The following is a 17,742-nucleotide window of genomic DNA, read 5'->3' as shown; positions in this document are numbered from 1 at the left end:
GTGGAGCAAGCAAGCCCCGGGCTAGTAGCTTCAGGCATTGCTTGATTGGTGCCATGGGTCGCCTGGCCCTGCTGCCTCCTTGTCACCTTTGCTGCATCCCCAGCTGCTGTCACCAATTAGCACCCAGGCTCCCCTGCCCTCTGCTGCCCCTGGCCGTGTCCACACACCCCTCACCCCCACCACCTCATCCCAGCCACCTCCAGCATTTATGGGACACATTCTTGGCCTAATTGCTGGGGCTATTTCAGATTCGTGGATGAGGCGACAGGAGGTCTTGATATCTCCTCATCCCCCCCAACCCGGGCCTCTCTCCAGGGAGCTTCTCCTCCAGGAAGCCCCCACCCAGGCTGCCCAGGGCAAGGGGCTCCAGTACCCCAGTTCTCTGGCTCGGACCTAGACCCACAGGGTCCTGGGCTCGCTTCCCGTGCTGCAGGCACACATGCGGCCCCCTGCCAGGCAACACCTCGCTGTCACAGCAGGGGCCCGGGAGCGGGTGACACCTGATCCATCCGAGTGGTGGCCCTGCCCTGGGCCGGCAGCCAGGCAGGGTGCAGAGAGGAAGAGAGAGTGTCTGCACACTGGGCGGCCGCCAGGAGGGGTCCAGGGAGGGGAAGGCGCGAGGACGGGCACAGGTGCCGACAGGGCTCAGCACCCGCCTGACCTTTCTTGGCCCGCCAGGCACACACACACACACATGCACACACACAGGGCCAGGTCTACAGACGCACAAACACGGATCCGGTGTCTGCACGAAGACCAGGGCGTCCTCCCAGCCTTCGTCTCTACTCCCCAGTGCACAGCTCCGCCACCCCAGACACACACGTGTGGGACACAGCCGGAGTCCGTCCTCTAACCACACGCGTGTGCATGTGGGGGGGCAGTTCCTTTGGGGCCTGCATTTAAAAAAAAAAGATTTGCTTATTTTATTTGAAAGGCAGAGTTGGGGGGGGGGGAGGGAGAGGTCTTCCATCCGCTGGCTCACTCCCCAGATGGCCACAACAGCTGGAGCCAGAGAGCCAGGAGCTGCTTCTTGGTCTCCCACGTGGGTGCAGGAGCCCAAGCACTTGGCCATCCTCCGCTGGTTTCCTAGGCCATAGCAGGGAGCTGGATCGGAAGTGGAGCAGCCGGGACTCGAACTGGTGCCCCTATGGGATGCCAGCACTGCAGGCGGCGGCTTTAGCTGCTACAGCACAGCGCCACACACACTTTGGTTTGGTGAAGGAGAAAGGGTTCTTGGAAGAGCCCACGCCCCCACGGCCATGCCCACGGCTCCGCTCCCTGTCCCTCCCTGTGTCTCCCGGCACCCACAGGCACCCTGACGACGCCAGTCACAGAGGACTTTGGGATGCCAGACCAGATGCGCTTTATTTGCAGAGAGAGCTGGGGAGTGGGGGGACGAGAGCACAGCAGAGGGGGCGGCGCCCAGCGTCTCCGGGAGAGAAGGGGCAGCCAGAGCGAAGCCCAGCCGGGCAGAGGAGGAAGATGATGGCAGGAGGCGGCCACGGACCAGAAGGGCTGGCTTGTTTCCTGAGCCCCTGAGAGGGCCAGGCAAGCCTGCAGGAGCTCCAAAAACACCCTCAGTACAGAAACAGGGTCACAGGGAGCTAGGAGAGCAGGAGGCCGAGGGGCGGACGGGCAGGCTGGGGTGAGGGGTGAGGGCCCGGGGCCTGGGCCCCGTAGACAAAAGGAGCAGCAGGTACAAAGGCCCTGGGGAAGCTGGAGGCAGGTACGGGAAGACCCCTGCAGACAGAGGGAGGGATCTGGCCGGCAGTGTAGGAGCCGCAGGCATAGACCCAGGAGGAGCTGAGAGGCCACTGGCCCATGTGGGTGAGCCGGCCTCAGGGACCTGCCGCCCTCCCAAGCCCCCCCCCCCCAGCCGTCACTCCCCGCCCTCGCCTTCCCCCACTTCCACCTCTTCCACCTCCTCCTCCTCCCCCTCCCGCTGCCTCCAGGGTCGCCCCAGGTAGCCCCTCACTGCGCTCACGGGACTCCTCTCTCGGGGCCGGGGGTCCAGCAGCCCCCACAGGAGGGTGTCTGCGGCAGGCGCCAGGCCGAACCAGGGCTGAGGCCGGTCCTGGGGCTGGCCCGAGGCCTGCCAGACCAGGAAGTCCTCGTAGAAGGGGTCGGCCTCCTCCAGGGGCTGGTCCCAGGGGAAGTAGCCGGTGAGGAGGCAGAAGAGCAGCACACCCAGCGCCCAGGCGTCCAGGGCCGGCTGGATGGGGAGGCCCTCGGGGAGGGGCGGGGGTGCGCAGAGCTCGGGGGCCGTGTAGGGGATGGGCGGCCCGGCCAGGCGCAGCAGGGTGCCCCGCGGCCGCGTGTGGCCGAAGTCGGTGAGCTTGACGCGCCGGCAGTCGGGGTCGCACACCAGCACGTTCTCGGGCTTCAGGTCCCGGTACACGAGGCCGTGGGCGTGGATGTGCTCCAGGGCCGAGGCCAGCTGGGCCGCGCAGCGCTGGACCGCGGGCTGCGGGAGGCCCACCTGTGGGGACAGGCCGTGGGCGTCCGCGCTGGGGGCGGGGCGCCGAGGGGCGGAGCCTCTTCTCGGCCCAGGGAAGCAGCTGCGGGCTCCAGGAGGCCCCGCCCCTCGCTCACCTTGGGCTGGATGTAGGCGATGAGGTCGCCCTGCAGCACGGGCTCGCTCAGGAAGCTGTAGGAATCGGCGGACTCGATGCCGACGCCGTAGGCGGCCACGATGGCCGGGTGTGCGCCCAGCGCGAGGCCCACGCAGAACTCGTACAGGAAGCCCCGGAGGGAGGTGGAGGACTTGGGGAGCTGCTTCAGGGCCAGCGACGTGCCTGGGGCAGAGGGGCCGAGCGGCCGTGGGTAAGGGGCCGGCGACCCCGCTCCCTGCCCTGGCCCCCTCCTCCCTTCCCCCCAAGCCGGCCCGAGCTCTGTCCCAGCGGAAGTTCCCGGAAGGCGAGAACCCCTGGGTCTGCCTTGCTGCAGCGCCAGATGCCGGGATCGGGGGACCCAGCACACACACCCCTCCCCAGCGTGCTCTGAAAATGTCGGTGCAAAACCCCGCAGATGAGCAGTTCTGAGCCACGCGATGTTCTGTGTGGTCGGCCGAGAGGACCTCGCAGCGGCCTGCCTCCTGCCTGTCTGTCCAGTGAGCCCACCCAGTGGACACTGCCCACCCATGGGTCATCTAGCAGCAAAGCGGGTTAAACGATCGGCTGGTACTCCGTGCTTGTGTTCAGTGATCCTCATGTGGATGGACTTGTGTTAAGTGGGTGGGGTGCTGGTGAGTTCATCCCGTCTACTCCCACCGGGGTTCTGCTTGTCATCACTGCTGACCCATCTGCAGGCTACCTGTCTCAGGACGGATGGGTAGCAACAGATACCCAGGGCTCAGCAAGCCACCCGCTGGCCAGCACCCACGGGGTCTCGGGATGTGACCACAGGGCCTGGGGGACGCTGGATACTGCACAGGGCGGGGGGACGCTGGATACTGCACAGGGTGGGGGGGGACAGCTGTGTACTCCACAGGGCGGGGGGGGGGGACTGCTGTGTAATCCACAGGGTGGGGGGGACAGCTGTGTACTCCACAGGGTGGGGGGGGACAGCTGTGTACTCCACAGGGTGGGGGGACGCTGGATACTGCACAGGGTGGGGGGGGACAGCTGTGTACTCCACAGGGTGGGGGACACTGGATACTGCACAGGGTGGGGGGACGCTGGATACTGCACAGGGTGGGGGGGGACAGCTGTGTACTCCACAGGGTGGGGGGGCAGCTGTGTACTCCACAGGGTGGGGGACTGCTGTGTACTCCACAGGGTGGGGGAGGGGACAGCTGTGTACTCCACAGGGTGGGGGGGACTGCTGTGTACTCCACAGGGTGGGGGACTGCTGTGTACTCCACAGGGTGGGGGAGGGGACAGCTGTGTACTCCACAGGGTGGGGGGGACTGCTGTGTACTCCACAGGGTGGGGGAGGACAGCTGTGTACTCCACAGGGTGGGGGGGGACTGCTGTGTACTCCACAGGGTGGGGGGGGACTGCTGTGTACTCCACAGGGTGGGGGGACAGCTGTGTACTCCACAGGGTGGGGGGGGACTGCTGTGTACTCCACAGGGTGGGGGGGACTGCTGTGTACTCCACAGGGTGGGGGAGGACAGCTGTGTACTCCACAGGGTGGGGGGGGACAGCTGTGTACTCCACAGGGTGGGGTGGGGACTGCTGTGTACTCCACAGGGTGGGGTGGGGACTGCTGTGTACTCCACAGGGCGGGAGGGGACAGCTGTGTACTCCACAGGGTGGGGGGGACTGCTGTGTACTCCACAGGGTGGGGGGGGACTGCTGTGTACTCCACGGGGGGGGGACTGCTGTGTACTCCACAGGGTGGGGGGACTGCTGTGTACTCCACAGGGCGGGGGGGGGAACTGCTGTGTACTCCACAGGGCGGGGGGGACTGCTGTGTACTCCACAGGGCGGGGGGGACTGCTGTGTACTCCACAGGGTGGGGGGGGACTGCTGTGTACTCCACAGGGTGGGGGGGGACAGCTGTGTACTCCACAGGGTGGGGTGGGGACTGCTGTGTACTCCACAGGGTGGGGGACTGCTGTGTACTCCACAGGGCGGGAGGGGACAGCTGTGTACTCCACAGGGTGGGGGGGACTGCTGTGTACTCCACAGGGGGGGGGGACTGCTGTGTACTCCACAGGGTGGGGGGACTGCTGTGTACTCCACAGGGTGGGGGGACTGCTGTGTACTCCACAGGGCGGGGGGGGGGGAACTGCTGTGTACTCCACAGGGCGGGGGGGACTGCTGTGTACTCCACAGGGTGGGGGAGGACTGCTGTGTACTCCACTGGGCGGGGGGGACAGCTGTGTACTCCACAGGGTGGGGGGGGACTGCTGTGTACTCCACAGGGTGGGGGGACAGGTGTGCACTCCACAGGGTGGGGGGGACTGCTGTGTACTCCACAGGGTGGGGGGGGGACTGCTGTGTACTCCACAGGGCGGGGGGGACAGCTGTGTACTCCACAGGGTGGGGGGACAGCTGTGTACTCCACAGGATGGGGGGGACAGCTGTGTACTCCACAGGGTGGGGGGACAGCTGTGTACTCCACAGGGTGGGGGGACAGGTGTGCACTCCACAGGGTGGGGGGGACAGCTGTGTACTCCACAGGGCGGGGGGGACTGCTGTGTACTCCACAGGGCAGGGGGGACTGCTGTGTACTCCACAGGGCGGGGGGGACAGCTGTGTACTCCACAGGGTGGGGGGACAGGTATGCGCTCCACAGGGTGGGGGGGACAGCTGTGTACTCCACAGGGTGGGGGGGGACAGCTGTGTACTCCACGGGGTGGGGGGGACTGCTGTGTACTCCACAGGGCAGGGGGGACTGCTGTATGCGCCCCGATCGCGCGGCTCCTGCAGCTGGGAGCCACTGCCCGCCTTTTTAAAGGAGGAACCCAGGCCCAGAGAGGTTACGGGAGACTCCAGGGACACCCAGCCCCCTGGGGCAGAGGTGGGACTCGCTGCCTCCTGGGGCCTCGCCTGCGCCTCCCGCCGCTCCCCACTCCCTGCTTCTTCCCGCCCGGTACCTTTCTCGCGGTGGGTGACCAGCAGCACCCGGCCGAAGCGGCCCTTGCCCAGGGCACGCACTTCCTGGTAGAGCTCGTCCACCTCTGCGTGGACCAGGGTCTGGGCGCTGAGCGCCATCATGTCCTCCAGGGCCAGCGCTGCCTCCTGGCCCTGCCGGAGCTCCTCCACGGTGAGGCCCCCTAGGCCCTCGTCAGCCCCGTCGCCTGCAGCCTCGGCCGCCTCTGGCTCCTTGTGCTGTTTGCCGGGCATCTGTGCAAGGACAGCAGGAGACGGGCCGGGGCTCACCCTGCCAGGCCTGGCCTGCGGAGGGCTGGGGTGGCCCCGGTCTGAGGGGGGAGTGGCTGGGGGCCTGGACCCCCGGGTCTGAGTGGAGAGGTGGTGGCGCCTGAACCCTGGATCTGAGGGAAGAGTGGTTGGGGGCCTGGACACCTCGGTCTGAGGGAGGAGGGACCTGGACCCCTGGGTCTGAGGGAGGAGGGAGGGGCCTGGATCCCCGGGTCTGAGGGAGGAGGGAGGGGCCTGGACCCCTGGGTCTGAGGGGGGAGGTGGTGGCGCCTACACCCCTGGGTCTGAGGGAAGAGTGGCTGGGGGCCTGGACCCCTGGGTCTGAGGGAAGAGTGGCTGGGGGCCTGGACCCCTGGGTCTGAGGGAGGAGGGAGGGGCCTGGACCCCTGGGTCTGAGGGAGGAGGGAGGGGCCTGGACCCCTGGGTCTGAGGGAGGAGGGAGGGGCCTGGACCCCTGGGTCTGAGGGAGGAGGGAGGGGCCTGGACCCCCGGGTCTGAGTGGAGAGGTGGTGGCGCCTGAACCCTGGATCTGAGGGAAGAGTGGTTGGGGGCCTGGACACCTCGGTCTGAGGGAGGAGGGACCTGGACCCCTGGGTCTGAGGGAGGAGGGAGGGGCCTGGATCCCCGGGTCTGAGGGAGGAGGGGCCTGGACCCCTGGGTCTGAGGGAGGAGGGAGGGGCCTGGACCCCCGGGTCTGAGGGGGGAGGTGGTGGTGCCTGCACCCCTGGATCTGAGGGAAAAGTGGTTGGGGGCCTGGACCCCTGGGTCTGAGGGAGGAGGGGCCTGGACCCCTGGGTCTGAGGGAGGAGGGAGGGGCCTGGACCCCTGGGTCTGAGGGGGGAGGTGGTGGCGCCTACACCCCTGGGTCTGAGGGAAGAGTGGCTGGGGGCCTGGACCCCTGGGTCTGAGGGAGGAGGGAGGGGCCTGGACCCCTGGGTCTGATGGGGGGACCTCATTGTACTTCCTGCTGTGACTCAGTTTCCCTCCTGGTGAGAGGCCTCTGGGAGCTGAGAACCCGGTGGCTGGTGAGGTGAGGTCAAGAGAGAGGTCCCAGACGTCCTCCGCCCCACGCCCTGGCCACCCAGTGGCCCGAGGATGAAAGATGAGCCAGATCGCTGGAGACACCCCCCACCTTGTTTCCAAAGCAAACAGACTTGGGCCCGGGGTGGATGATCCGCCTCTGCCTCCTAAGAGCAAACAGGTGCGCTCTGCCCCCAGGGGCTGTGGGGCGGGGCTGCCCAGGGAGGACCGGCCTGGGTCCTGCCTGTGGGCACACGCCTGGGACCCTGAGACCCTCCCAACTCTGCCAGCTGGCATAGCCCACGCCTCCTCCCTCGGACCCAGGGGGGTTCCAGCCCCAGCCCTTCCTCCCTTAGACCTGGGGGGAAGTTCCAGCCCCTAGCTCCTCCTCCCTCAGACCTGGGGGGGGAATTCCAGCCCCTACCGCCTCCTCCCTCAGACCCAGGGGGGTTCCAGCCCCTCCTCCCTCGGACCCCGGGGTGCGGTTCCAGCCCCAGTGGCCCAGGCTCTCCTGGAACCTTGTAAGTTACATAACTAGGGACCCCGACTCTATTTCCCGAACACTCTGTGCTGTGCAGTCCCAGGGTGCAGCCCAGCTTCCCGGGGGACCTGGTCTCTGGCCACCTGGTCTCGAGGTGCTGCCTACCTCAGGCCATGTAGCTTGCCCTCGTCCCGACCTGGGCTCGGACCTCCAGACCTCACCTCCTCCAAGGCTGCCTGTTGTGGTCACTGCCTGGCACTTAGGCCCTGCCAACCCAGGCCGGCCCAGGAGCAAGACCCCGCCCCCACCTTGGGGGTCGTAAGGCCCCGCCCCTGGCCCCACCCCTTCTGTCCCCACTGGGGCCAGAGCGACATCGTGCGTTGACTCCTAGAACTGGCAGTGGTAAACAAATGTGGGGACCTAGGGGCTCAGCCTCCTCCCTCAGACCCAGGCCCAGACCCCAGCCTCCTCCCTCAGACCCAGGCCCAGACCCCAGCCCTCTTCCTCCAGACCCAAGCCCAGACCCCAGCCCTCCTCCCTCAGGCCCAGGGGTCCAGACCCCAGGCCTCCTCCCTCAGACCCGGGCCCAGACCCCAGGCCTCCTCCCTCAGGCCCAGGGGCCCAGACCCCAGCCCTCCACCCTCAGGCCCAGGGATCCAGACCCCAGCTTCCTCCCTCAGACCCAGACCCGGGCTCAGACCCCAGCCTCCTCCCTCAGACCTGGGATCAGACCCCAGCCTCCTCCCTTAGGCCCGGGCCCAGAACCCAGCCTCCTCCCTCAGGCCCAGGGGTCCAGACCCCAGCCCTCCTCCCTCAGGCCCAGGGATCCAGACCCCAGCCCTCCTCCCTCAGACCCGGGCCCAGACCCCAGCCCTCTTCCCTCAGACTTGGGCCCAGACCCCAGCCCTCCTCCCTCAGACCCGGGCCCAGACCCAGCCCTCCTCTCTCAGATCAGGGCCCAGACCCCAGCCCTCCTCCCTCAGATCAGGGCCCAGACCCCAGCCCTTCTCCCTCAGGCCCAGGGGTCCAGACCCCAGCCTCCTCCCTCAGACCCAGACCCGGGCCCAGACCCCAGCCTCCTCCCTCAGGCCCAGGGGTCCCTCCGCAGGGAGCATGCACTCTCTCTAGCCCGCCCCGGCTTGGCCCTCCCAGCCGCCCCAGGAGGGCCCCACTGAGAGGTCAGCCGCAGGCTGGTAGAGGGTGTCCCTGGCACTGGACGCTGGGGTCCGGCCTGGGGAAGGATGACAGGAGATTCCAGAGCGATGCGCTGGGAGGTGACCTCAGCCTGCGGCGGAGCAGGTGGCGGAGCAACTGCTCAGCGAGGCCGGGCCCCTGCCGCGGGACAGCTGCACCTGCCCCTCAGGTCCAGCACATCAGCACGGCCGCGAGCCCACTTCGCGTTTCAGACAGACGTTTTATTTTGTGGGAAGGTTGGCTAGCCGGCAGCTGTGAAGGCGGCTCAGGGAGCTCCCGGCTCCCCCAGCGGTAGCCCCCGGCCAGGGTGTCGGAGCCTCCGCTAACCGCCTTGGCCTGTCCCAGGATCCAGTCCCGGGCTCCCTTAGCCATCGCACGCTTTTAAACTTCAGGAAGCATCAACCGCTGGAAGGACATGTGGGATCCAGTTCCTGGCCCCCCGTGGGTGCTGGGGACGCAGCCGCAGCGGGGAGGGGCCTGTGCCGTCAGGGGCGGCCGGCTGGGGCTGAGCTGGCTTCGGGGCTTGACAGGGCTCGGGCAGACACAGGCGCCTGGATGGCCACTGCCCAGGGTGCTCGGCCCCCTGTGGGAGCAGAGCGCAGGGTATGGAAGGGGGCACCAGGTCCATTGTGGTGGTCTGAGAGGGAGACACAGGCCAGAGAGCTGCGAGTGGGGTCTTTCCCGTCCTGGGTGGGGAGGAAGGGGCCTGGGTGGTGAGCCTGAGGCGGGCGCGTGTGTGCGTGTCTGTGTGCATGGGTGTGTGCTTGTGCGCAAGTGTGTCTGTGTACGTGTGTGTACACGTGTGTGCGTGTCTGTGTACATGTGCATGCATGGGTGTGTGCGTGTGCGCACGTGTGTCTGTGTATGTGTGTGTACACGTGTGTGCGTGTCTGTGTGCAAGGGTGTGTGTGCACACGTGTGTCTGTGTACGTGTGTGCGTGCACGTGTGTACAGGCGTGTGCGTGTGTGTGTGTGCCTGCACTCACACAAGGTCACCCAGGCCCCAGCGACGGGGGAGAGACGACAGTGCGGCTGACGGTGTCCCAGCCTGGAAGTTCAGATGTTGTGCCATGCGTCACGGGAGCCACTCAGAGTCACAGGAGGGAGGGGGCCCCAGGACTCTGTGATAAGCATTCATGGAGCCCACCCCCACAGCGTGGAAACGGGTCCTCAGGAGACCCAGCGCCTCTGTCAAGAGCAGCTCAGGACAGAGGACGAGTTCACACTCCTGGGTCTGAGGGAGGAGGGCTAGGTCTGCACTGCAGGGTCTGGGGGAGGAGGGGCTGGGGCTGGACCCCTGGGTCTGAGGGAGGAGGGGCTGGGCTGGACCCCTGGTCTGGCGGAGGAGGGGCTGGGCTGGACTCCTGGGTCTGGCGGAGGAGGGGCTGGGCTGGACTCCTGGGTCTGGGGGAGGAGGGCTGGTTGGACCCCTGGTCTGGGGGAGGGGTGGGGTCTGCACTCCTGGTCTGAGGGAGGAGGGCTGGGCTGGACCCCTGGTCTGGGGGAGGGGTGGGGTCTGCACTCCTGGTCTGAGGGAGGAGGGCTGGGCTGGACCGCTGGGTCCTCGGTCGGGGGCAGGAGTTGCGTGCCCTGGCCCAGCCTCCAGACAGGCGAAGCTCAGTGTGTCCCTCTGTCCTTCCGGGAGCAGCTGTCTCCCATCCAGGTGGCCGCGGCCTGGGGGAAGGGCCTTTGGCTCGGGCGCTGCCACCTGTCCCTGTCACCTGGTCAGGGCGCTCCCCCACCTGTCGCCATCCTTCTGCTGCTGCCTTTGTCGTGCGCGTCCTCGTCTGTCCACTCCTCCAGGCTGGATCCTGCCTCCTCTGCCTCCTCCCCTTCCTCACAGCTCGCTGTCCCTGTGCCCCTGGCTTCCTCCCTGTCTCCCTCCAGCCCCCAGTTGTCCCCCAGGGCATCCAGGACAGCCAGTGGGGGGCTCCTGGTCTCAGGATCCAGGTCCAGAAGCCCCTGGAACAAGGCCAGAGCCGGGGGTGCAAACTGGTCCCAGGGCGCTGGTGGCTGAGGGGGCTGGGGCCTGGAGGTCATCCAGCTGGCAAAGGCCTCGAACTCAGGGTCGGGGGCCAGGGCTACGTCCCAGGGGAAGGAGGCGGTGGCCGTGCAGAAGAGCAGCACCCCCAGGCCCCAGGAGTCCAGGGCCGGCCGCAGGGGCAGGGTGGCAGGTGGCAGCAGGAAGCAGAGCTCCGGAGGTGCGGTGGGCAGGGGTACTGGTGGGGCCGGGGTGGGGCTGCCCTCGGGCCGGGTCAGACCCAGGTCTCCCAGGGCCACACGGCTGCAGGCGGGGTCGAAGACCAGCACGTTATCTGGCTTGACGTCGGCGTGGACCAGCCCCCGGCTGTGGAGGAAGTCCAGGGCTCCGGCCAGCTGGGCCGCCACCCGCTTCACCAACAGCTCGGGGAGGCCCTGTGGTCCAGGGGAGAGGCGAGAGGTCAGAGGCTGCTGTTGGGACCAGGAGTCCAGAACCTCAGGCCAGCAGCTGCCTGGTGTCCCCGGAACACCCAGCCACGAGTTCCCTCCGTACCATGTGGTCACAGCCTGCACCGCCTTCCCTCCCTGGAGCCACGGGAACCCTGGTTCTAACCAGGTGTCCCCGGGACACCCAGCCGCGAGTTCCCTCCGTACCGTGTCGGTCACAGCCTGCACCCCTCCCTGGAGCCACGGGAACCCTGGTTCTAACCAGGTGTCCCCGGAACACCCAGCCACTGGTTCCCTCCGTACCGTGTGGTCACAGCCTGCACCCCCTTCCCTCCCTGGAGCCACGGGAACCTGGTTCTAACCAGGTGTCCCCGGAACACCCAGCCACTGGTTCCCTCCGTACCGTGTGGTCACAGCCTGCACCCCCTTCCCTCCCTGGAGCCACGGGAACCTGGTTCTAACCAGGTGTCCCCGGAACACCCAGCCGCGAGTTCCCTCCGTACCATGTGGTCACAGCCTGCACCCCTCCCTGGAGCCACGGGAACCTGGTTCTAACCAGGTGTCCCCAGAACACCCAGCCACGAGTTCCCTCCGTACCATGTGGTCACAGCCTGCACCCCTCCCTGGAGCCACGGGAACCCTGGTTCTAACCAGGTGTCCCCAGAACACCCAGCCACGAGTTCCCTCCGTACCATGTGGTCACAGCCTGCACCCCTCCCTGGAGCCACGGGAACCCTGGTTCTAACCAGGTGTCCCCGGAACACCCAGCCACTGGTTCCCTCCGTACCATGTGGTCACAGCCTGCACCCCTCCCTGGAGCCACAGGAACCTGGTTCTAACCAGGTGTCCCCGGAACACCCAGCCGCGAGTTCCCTCCGTACCATGTGGTCACAGCCTGCACCCCTCCCTGGAGCCACAGGAACCTGGTTCTAACCAGGTGTCCCCGGAACACCCAGCCACTGGTTCCCTCCGTACCATGCGGTCACAGCCTGCACCCCTCCCTGGAGCCACGGGAACCTGGTTCTAACCAGGTGTCCCCGGAACACCCAGCCATGAGTTCCCTCCGTACCATGTGGTCACAGCCTGCACCCCCTTCCCTCCCTGGAGCCACAGGAACCCTGGTTCTAACCAGGTGTCCCCGGGACACCCAGCCGCGAGTTCCCTCCGTACCATGTCGGTCACAGCCTGCACCCCTCCCTGGAGCCACAGGAACCTGGTTCTAACCAGGTGTCCCCGGAACACCCAGCCGCGAGTTCCCTCCGTACCATGTGGTCACAGCCTGCACCCCTCCCTGGAGCCGCGGGAACCTGGTTCTACCAGAAGAGCTCGCTTTAAGCTTCCTTCAGGGATCCTCCCAGCCCGAACACTCGGACCCACTCAGTGCTTCTTACATGTCTGCCCTGATGGGACCCTGAATCCACCCTGGGGTGTCCTCCAGTGAGGGCCCAAATCCCACTCTCACATCAGCCTCAGACCCTGTTCTAAGGCCCCACGTACTCCATGGGCCCGTGGATTGATCTAGCTGTGTGCCGGCCAGTGTGCAGCCAGGGATCTGTCCAGGAAACTCACCACTGTCCGACAGCCCTCAGCAGCACGTCCGTCCGCTGGGCACCCGTCCCACCAGCACTCAGCAACCCGATAACTTACCATGACATCCATCCCTCCACTCCCATCTACCCACTCACCCAGTCATTGATCTGTTCTTCCTTCCTCCCTCCCACCCACCCACCCACCCATCCATCCACCTGTCCATCCACCCGTCCATTTGTCCATCCACCCACCCATCCGTCCACCCGTCCATCCATCCACCTGTCCATTTGTCCGTCCACCCACCCGCCCATCTACCCACCCACCCACCCAGCCACCCACACCCACCCACCCATCCACTCTTCCATCCAGTTATCCTCAGCCCTATCTCCAGTCTATTCCTAAAATACCCACATCCCTAGTCTTCAAACTCTAGAGACCCTAGAATCTAGGGAAAACCCCAGTACAACCCGTCTCCAACTCCATCCTCAACCTGCCTCCCTCTGCACCCCACCCTTACTCTCCTCTCCATACCAATCGCTGACCTGCGTCAACCCTAAACTCAGTCCGCCCAACTCCATCCCTGTCCATACCCCTAACCCCAATCCCAACCCTGTGACCACCCAGTCCCTCCAGCAGCCCCTGCCCAGCCAGCCCAGCCAGCCCCGTCCCCTGGGGGGATAGCGTGGGGGTCAGGCATGCACTCGCTCTGGAGGTTTGGAAGCAGGGGGGGGTGATCTTGCGGGGACTCAGGGAGGAGCTGGCGTGGGCAGTGGTCTGGGCTCGCGGCTGGAGACGGAACTGGGGTCTGGGGCGGAGTGGAGCTGGGGTGAGCAGTCGCCGCCGCTGTCCCCGCCTGCCTCACCTGTTCCTGGAGCATCCCACTGAGGTCCCCACAGGGCGCGTACTCCTGGCAGAAGGCGAAGTGCTGAGGGGTCTGCAGGGGCCCTGCCAGGGTCTGCAGCAGGCCCGGGTGCGAGGAGACGCAGCGGCCCACGCAGAACTCCCTGAGGAATGTGGCTCTCGGGACCGCGTCCCGCCGGAGCAGCTTCAGCGCCACTGCTGGGCCTGCGTGGGGGCGGGACAGGACAGGAGGGCCCTCAGGGCGCTCTGCCTCAGTTTCCCCGTAAGGGACAGGACGTGGCGATGGCCTGGGCTGCCGTCCGGGCTCTGCTCCTGCCTTGTGCGAGCCTCTTGCCCTCACCTCTGCCCCGACACCATGGGTCCCCCATTGGCTCCTCCTGGGGGACCCTGGCTTCGGGCAGTTGCTGGGCGACTGTCCTCGGGGGCGGGACTCACCCCCTGAGCGAGGCCGGGCAAGGAGCACGCGACCGTAGGAGCCGGAGCCCAGCTTTCGGATGAGGCGGTACTGGACGCGCAGGCTCCTCAGTGGGGTCACCCTGGCGGCCGTGAGCTCCACCAGCCGCTGGAGGGCCGTGGCCGTGTCCTCCTGTGCGGGAGGGAAGGGGTGAGGCTGGGGTCCCCTGCGAGCAGCGGGGGAGGGGCGGGTGGCGACTCAGCCCGGGGATAGGGGTCGTTGTCCCTGGAGAGGATGAGTCACGGTGACTCACCAGCCTCGTGCCACCTGTTTTTGTGTCCTGCCAGGGGTTAAGGGTCATTGTCTCACAGGCCCCGCTGTCCCCATCTGACCTGAAGCCCCCAGCCCCACCTGGAGCTGCACCCTCAGCCCACCCCTGCATGCCCTCGGCTTTGTTTCTGGGTGGGGGAGCGTGCTCATCTTGCTGCGCCCTGGGGTGGCACTGTCCCCTCCCCTCTCTCTGCATCTCTGAGTTTGCCGTGTCTGCGCCGCGTCCCTGCCCCTGTCCGTCTCTCACCTCTGGGTCCCCATCCACGGGGGTCTCGGGGGCCCTGGGCTCCATCTCGGGGTTGCCTGCTGCTGGAGGGCCCTCGGCTGGCACCCCTTGTGTGGGTCTCCCCAAAGAGCAGCCAGCCCCCGAGCCCCCGGCAGCCCCCAAGTCCTCGCCCAGCGGAGCCGAGGGCTGGCAGGGGCCTGGACCGGCGGCCTGGGTCCCCCGGGAGCCCCGCCCTGTCACCCTCAGGCCTGTGTGTTGCTGTGAGGCCTCCTCCCCCTCGCCCGCTCACAGCCTGGGTGGGGTCTCGCTCTCAGCCCCCTCCCTTCCCTGCCTCCCTCTCTCTGCCTTGCTCTTTTGCTCTCTAAATGTTCTCGCTACCTCAGTCTCTCCCTCTGTCTCTCTCTCCCTGGCTCAGCCACCTCTGCGGCTGGCCCTGGCGTCTCAGGCGGGTCTCCCTCTCCCGGCCCTCGCCCTGTCCCCACTCTTGGCGCTCTGCTCGCCGCCTGTCTCTCTGGGCGTCTCCGCTCGCTCCCCGTGTCTCTGCCTCTCTCTCCTCCTCTTTGTTCCCGGCTTTCCCTGGGCCTTTGTCCCTCCCTTTCCCTGCGCAGGGGTGTGTGTGACAGCTACAGACAGAGACATCCTGTCCCCCACACGCCTCCCTTGCCCCCTCTGACCGCGGCCCCCCCTCCCCGTCCAAACTTAGACCAGCTTGGACTCTGGGCGCTGGTCCCAGGACAGAGGGGACAAACGTGTTGTGAACCCCCAAGGGCCAGGCCTGAGGGCGGAGGAGGAGGTGGGAGAGACCCTCCACACACGTCGGCTGAAGACGGGCCCTGCGCTGAGAACTTCTGTCCTCCTGCTGCCGCAGAGCCCTGCCCCTCCTCCCTCAGACCAGAGCGCAGACCCCAGGGTCTCCTCCCTCAGACCCACAGTCCAGACCCCAGCCCCTCCTCCCTCAGACCCACAGTCCAGACCCCGGAGCCTCAGACCCAGAGTGCAGATCCCAGGGTCTCCTCCCTCAGACCCACAGTCCAGACCCCAGCCCCTTCTCCCTCAGACCCACAGTCCAGACCCCTGCCCCTCCTCCCTCAGACCAGAGCACAGACCCCAGCCCCTCCTCCCTCAGACCCACAGTCCAGACCCCAGCTCCTCCTCCCTCAGACCCACAGTCCAGACCCTGGAGCCTCAGACCCAGAGTGCAGATCCCAGGGTCTCCTCCCTCAGACCTGGATTCCAGACTGGAGCCCCTGTTCCCTCAGACCCCAGAGCCCCCACCCCCAGACCCAGGCCCTCCTTCCTCAGGCCCAGAGCCCCCACCCCCAGACCCAGGCCCTCCTCCCTCAGACCCAGGCCCCAGCCCCTCCTCCCTCACGCAGAGCCCCCACCCCCAGACCCAGGCCCTCCTCCCTCAGACCCAGACCCCAGAGTCTCCTCCCTCAGACCCAGAGCCCCCACCCCCAGTCCCAGGCCCTCCTCCCTCAGACCCAGGTCCAGGCCCTCCTCCCTGAGAAGACCCAGACCCCAGGGTCTCCTCCCTCAGACCCAGGGCCCCCACCCCCAGATCCAGGCCCTCCTCCCTCAGACCCAGGCCCCAGCCCCTCCTCCCTGAGAAGACCCAGAACCCAGGGTCTCCTCCCTCAGATCCAGGGCCCCCACCCCCAGACCCAGGCCCTCCTCCCTCAGACCCAGAGCCCCCACCCCCAGTCCCAGGCCCCAGCCCCTCCTCCCTCAGACCCAGAGCCCCCACCCCCAGTCCCAGGCCCCAGCCCCTCCTCCCTCACCCAGAGCCCCCACCCCCAGACCCAGGCCCCAGCCCCTCCTCCCTCAGACCCAGCATCAGCTGCAGGTGTTGGGGGAGCTGAGCCCCTGCCCGGGGCCTGGCCCTTGGGAGACTTCACGCTGGGCGGTCTCAGGATTCATCCCCAGTTCACAGAGCAGGAAACTGAGGTTCCCCGGCGAGGACACGGCCGCGGGCCAGGGCGTGACTCACCGAGTTTCCACCACCACCACAGCTCTCTATTAATAAAGGGGAGTGCAGGGCCAGGCGGGCCCGGGCTCGAGGGGGCAGAGGCGGATCTGCTGGGCGCCCTCACTCCTCCGGGCTGGCTGCAGGAGGACGCCCGGGCCTCCCCACGCCGCCCTGTCGCCACCGTGTCCATCTGGTCGGAACGTGGTTTTAGAGCGCACGGAAGTCTCTGTGGGGGGGAGTGACATGCGGCCTGGCTTTTGCTTAAAAACAAAACAACAACAAACGGCGCAAAAGCAGAGCGAAGCCAGGCACGCGGGTGGGGCTGGCTCCTCCGTCTCCTGTCTCCTCGTGGTTATCCTTGCAGGTCTGCGTTAGGAAATGGGGGGAGACCTGCGGCTAAACCACAGGCGTCCCGAGAGACTGCCCCAGGTGCTGGGCGCAGCCAGGACACCGCGCATGGCTGTCGCCCCGTGCGCGCCCCCAGCCCTGCCCCTCCCGCCCCCACGAGCCCTTGTGGCTGTCCCAGGTGGGGCAGGGGCCAGTGTCCAAAGGCGACTTTCAGAAAACTGTTTGTCTCCGTCCCTCTTGCCTCTTGTGAATTTTTCCCACGAGCATGCGCTACTCAGACATTTTAGAGAACGGAACAATTATTGCCTGCCAAGTGCCAGGCCCTGGGTTCTGTTGCGCTCGCGCTCTCTCTCTGTTTTCTCATCCAGGACTGCGTGGCCCCTCCCTTCCAACCCTGGGTGAGAAGCACGACAGTGTCCAGTTTGCAGAAGGGGAAACTGAGGCATGCAGGGGCAGAGTCATGAGGTCTGGCACTCCAGGCTCCGGCCCCCGTGCCACACCCACTGGGCAGCCCCCGGGGGAGAGACCTTGAGGGGCCGCGGCCAGGGCCGGGCTGCAGGAGCCGCTGAACGCTGGGGCCCAGCAGCACAGCGGCCACCTGGGCCCCGGTGTGGGGGAGGGAGAGGGGACGCCGGGCCAGAGCCCGCCCCGCCCCGCCCCAGCTCGCTGGTGATCCCGGAGCTTTGCACCTCCCCATTTAGCAACCACTCCCCGGGGTCACCCGGAGTGACCTCTGCTCACAGGTGTCAGGGGGGAGGCTGCAGGCCTGGCCCCGCAGTCGCACACACACCCCTGTCGGAGGCTGACCTCTGCCCCGCCCGCCGCCTGCCAGCGCCCAGAGCTCCTTCTGGGAGCCTCCTCTGGCTTTGCCCTGCTCACGACCAGTGCTGCTGTGCCTGGTTTTGCTCCTGGACAGAACAGGGGCAGTCGCGTGTCCTGCCCAGAGCACTGGGGTAAGAAAGGCCGGGGTTTAAGACGCGTGATGGAACCCGTATTCCGAGGGCAGCGTGGCTGACAGAACGTATGAGGTGTGCACACGGCCACCGCACGTCGGACTGTGCAGGCGGCAGTGTGTGACGGGGCTTCAGAGCGTGCACTGAAAATGCGTCTTACAGAAAGACCACGCGTGGG

At 67.0% G+C, this 17,742-nt stretch overlaps 1 protein-coding gene across 3 annotated transcripts; it reads right to left on the bottom strand.

Moving 5' to 3' along the window:
- Positions 1-1,346: 1,346 nt before the first annotated feature.
- Positions 1,347-14,570, bottom strand: LOC138846697 (serine/threonine-protein kinase SBK2-like). Of its 3 annotated transcripts, XM_070063201.1 has the most exons (6): positions 14,316-14,570; positions 13,780-13,930; positions 13,346-13,548; positions 5,546-5,795; positions 2,593-2,795; positions 1,347-2,479 (listed from the first exon to the last, which is right to left on the bottom strand). In XM_070063201.1, exons 1-6 carry the CDS (start codon positions 14,358-14,360, stop codon positions 1,880-1,882), a joined length of 1,452 nt encoding a protein of 483 aa, XP_069919302.1. In that variant the 5' UTR covers positions 14,361-14,570; the 3' UTR covers positions 1,347-1,879. The 3 variants fall into 3 exon arrangements, with proteins under 3 accessions (XP_069919302.1, XP_069919304.1, XP_069919303.1); XM_070063203.1 differs by lacking the exons at positions 13,346-13,548; positions 13,780-13,930; positions 14,316-14,570 and adding an exon at positions 7,498-7,602; XM_070063202.1 differs by lacking the exons at positions 1,347-2,479; positions 2,593-2,795; positions 5,546-5,795 and adding an exon at positions 8,733-10,941.
- Positions 14,571-17,742: the final 3,172 nt, after the last annotated feature.

Source organism: Oryctolagus cuniculus, chromosome 18, assembly GCF_964237555.1.
Source record: "Oryctolagus cuniculus chromosome 18, mOryCun1.1, whole genome shotgun sequence".
Taxonomy (NCBI): Eukaryota; Metazoa; Chordata; class Mammalia; order Lagomorpha; family Leporidae; genus Oryctolagus; species Oryctolagus cuniculus.
Note: the sequence above shows the minus strand (reverse complement) of the source record. Positions and strands in the feature narration are given on the sequence as shown.

Coding starts and splice junctions, on each gene's coding strand:
- LOC138846697 (XM_070063201.1), bottom strand. CDS start 14,360: ATGGAGCCCAGGGCCCCCGAGACCCCCGTGGATGGGGACCCAGAG. Junction 13,931..14,315: donor CCGTGGATGGGGACCCAGAG/GTGAGAGACGGA, acceptor CCTCCCGCACAG/GAGGACACGGCCACGGCCCT. Junction 13,549..13,779: donor TGCCCGGCCTCGCTCAGGGG/GTGAGTCCCGCC, acceptor GCCCCCACGCAG/GCCCAGCAGTGGCGCTGAAG.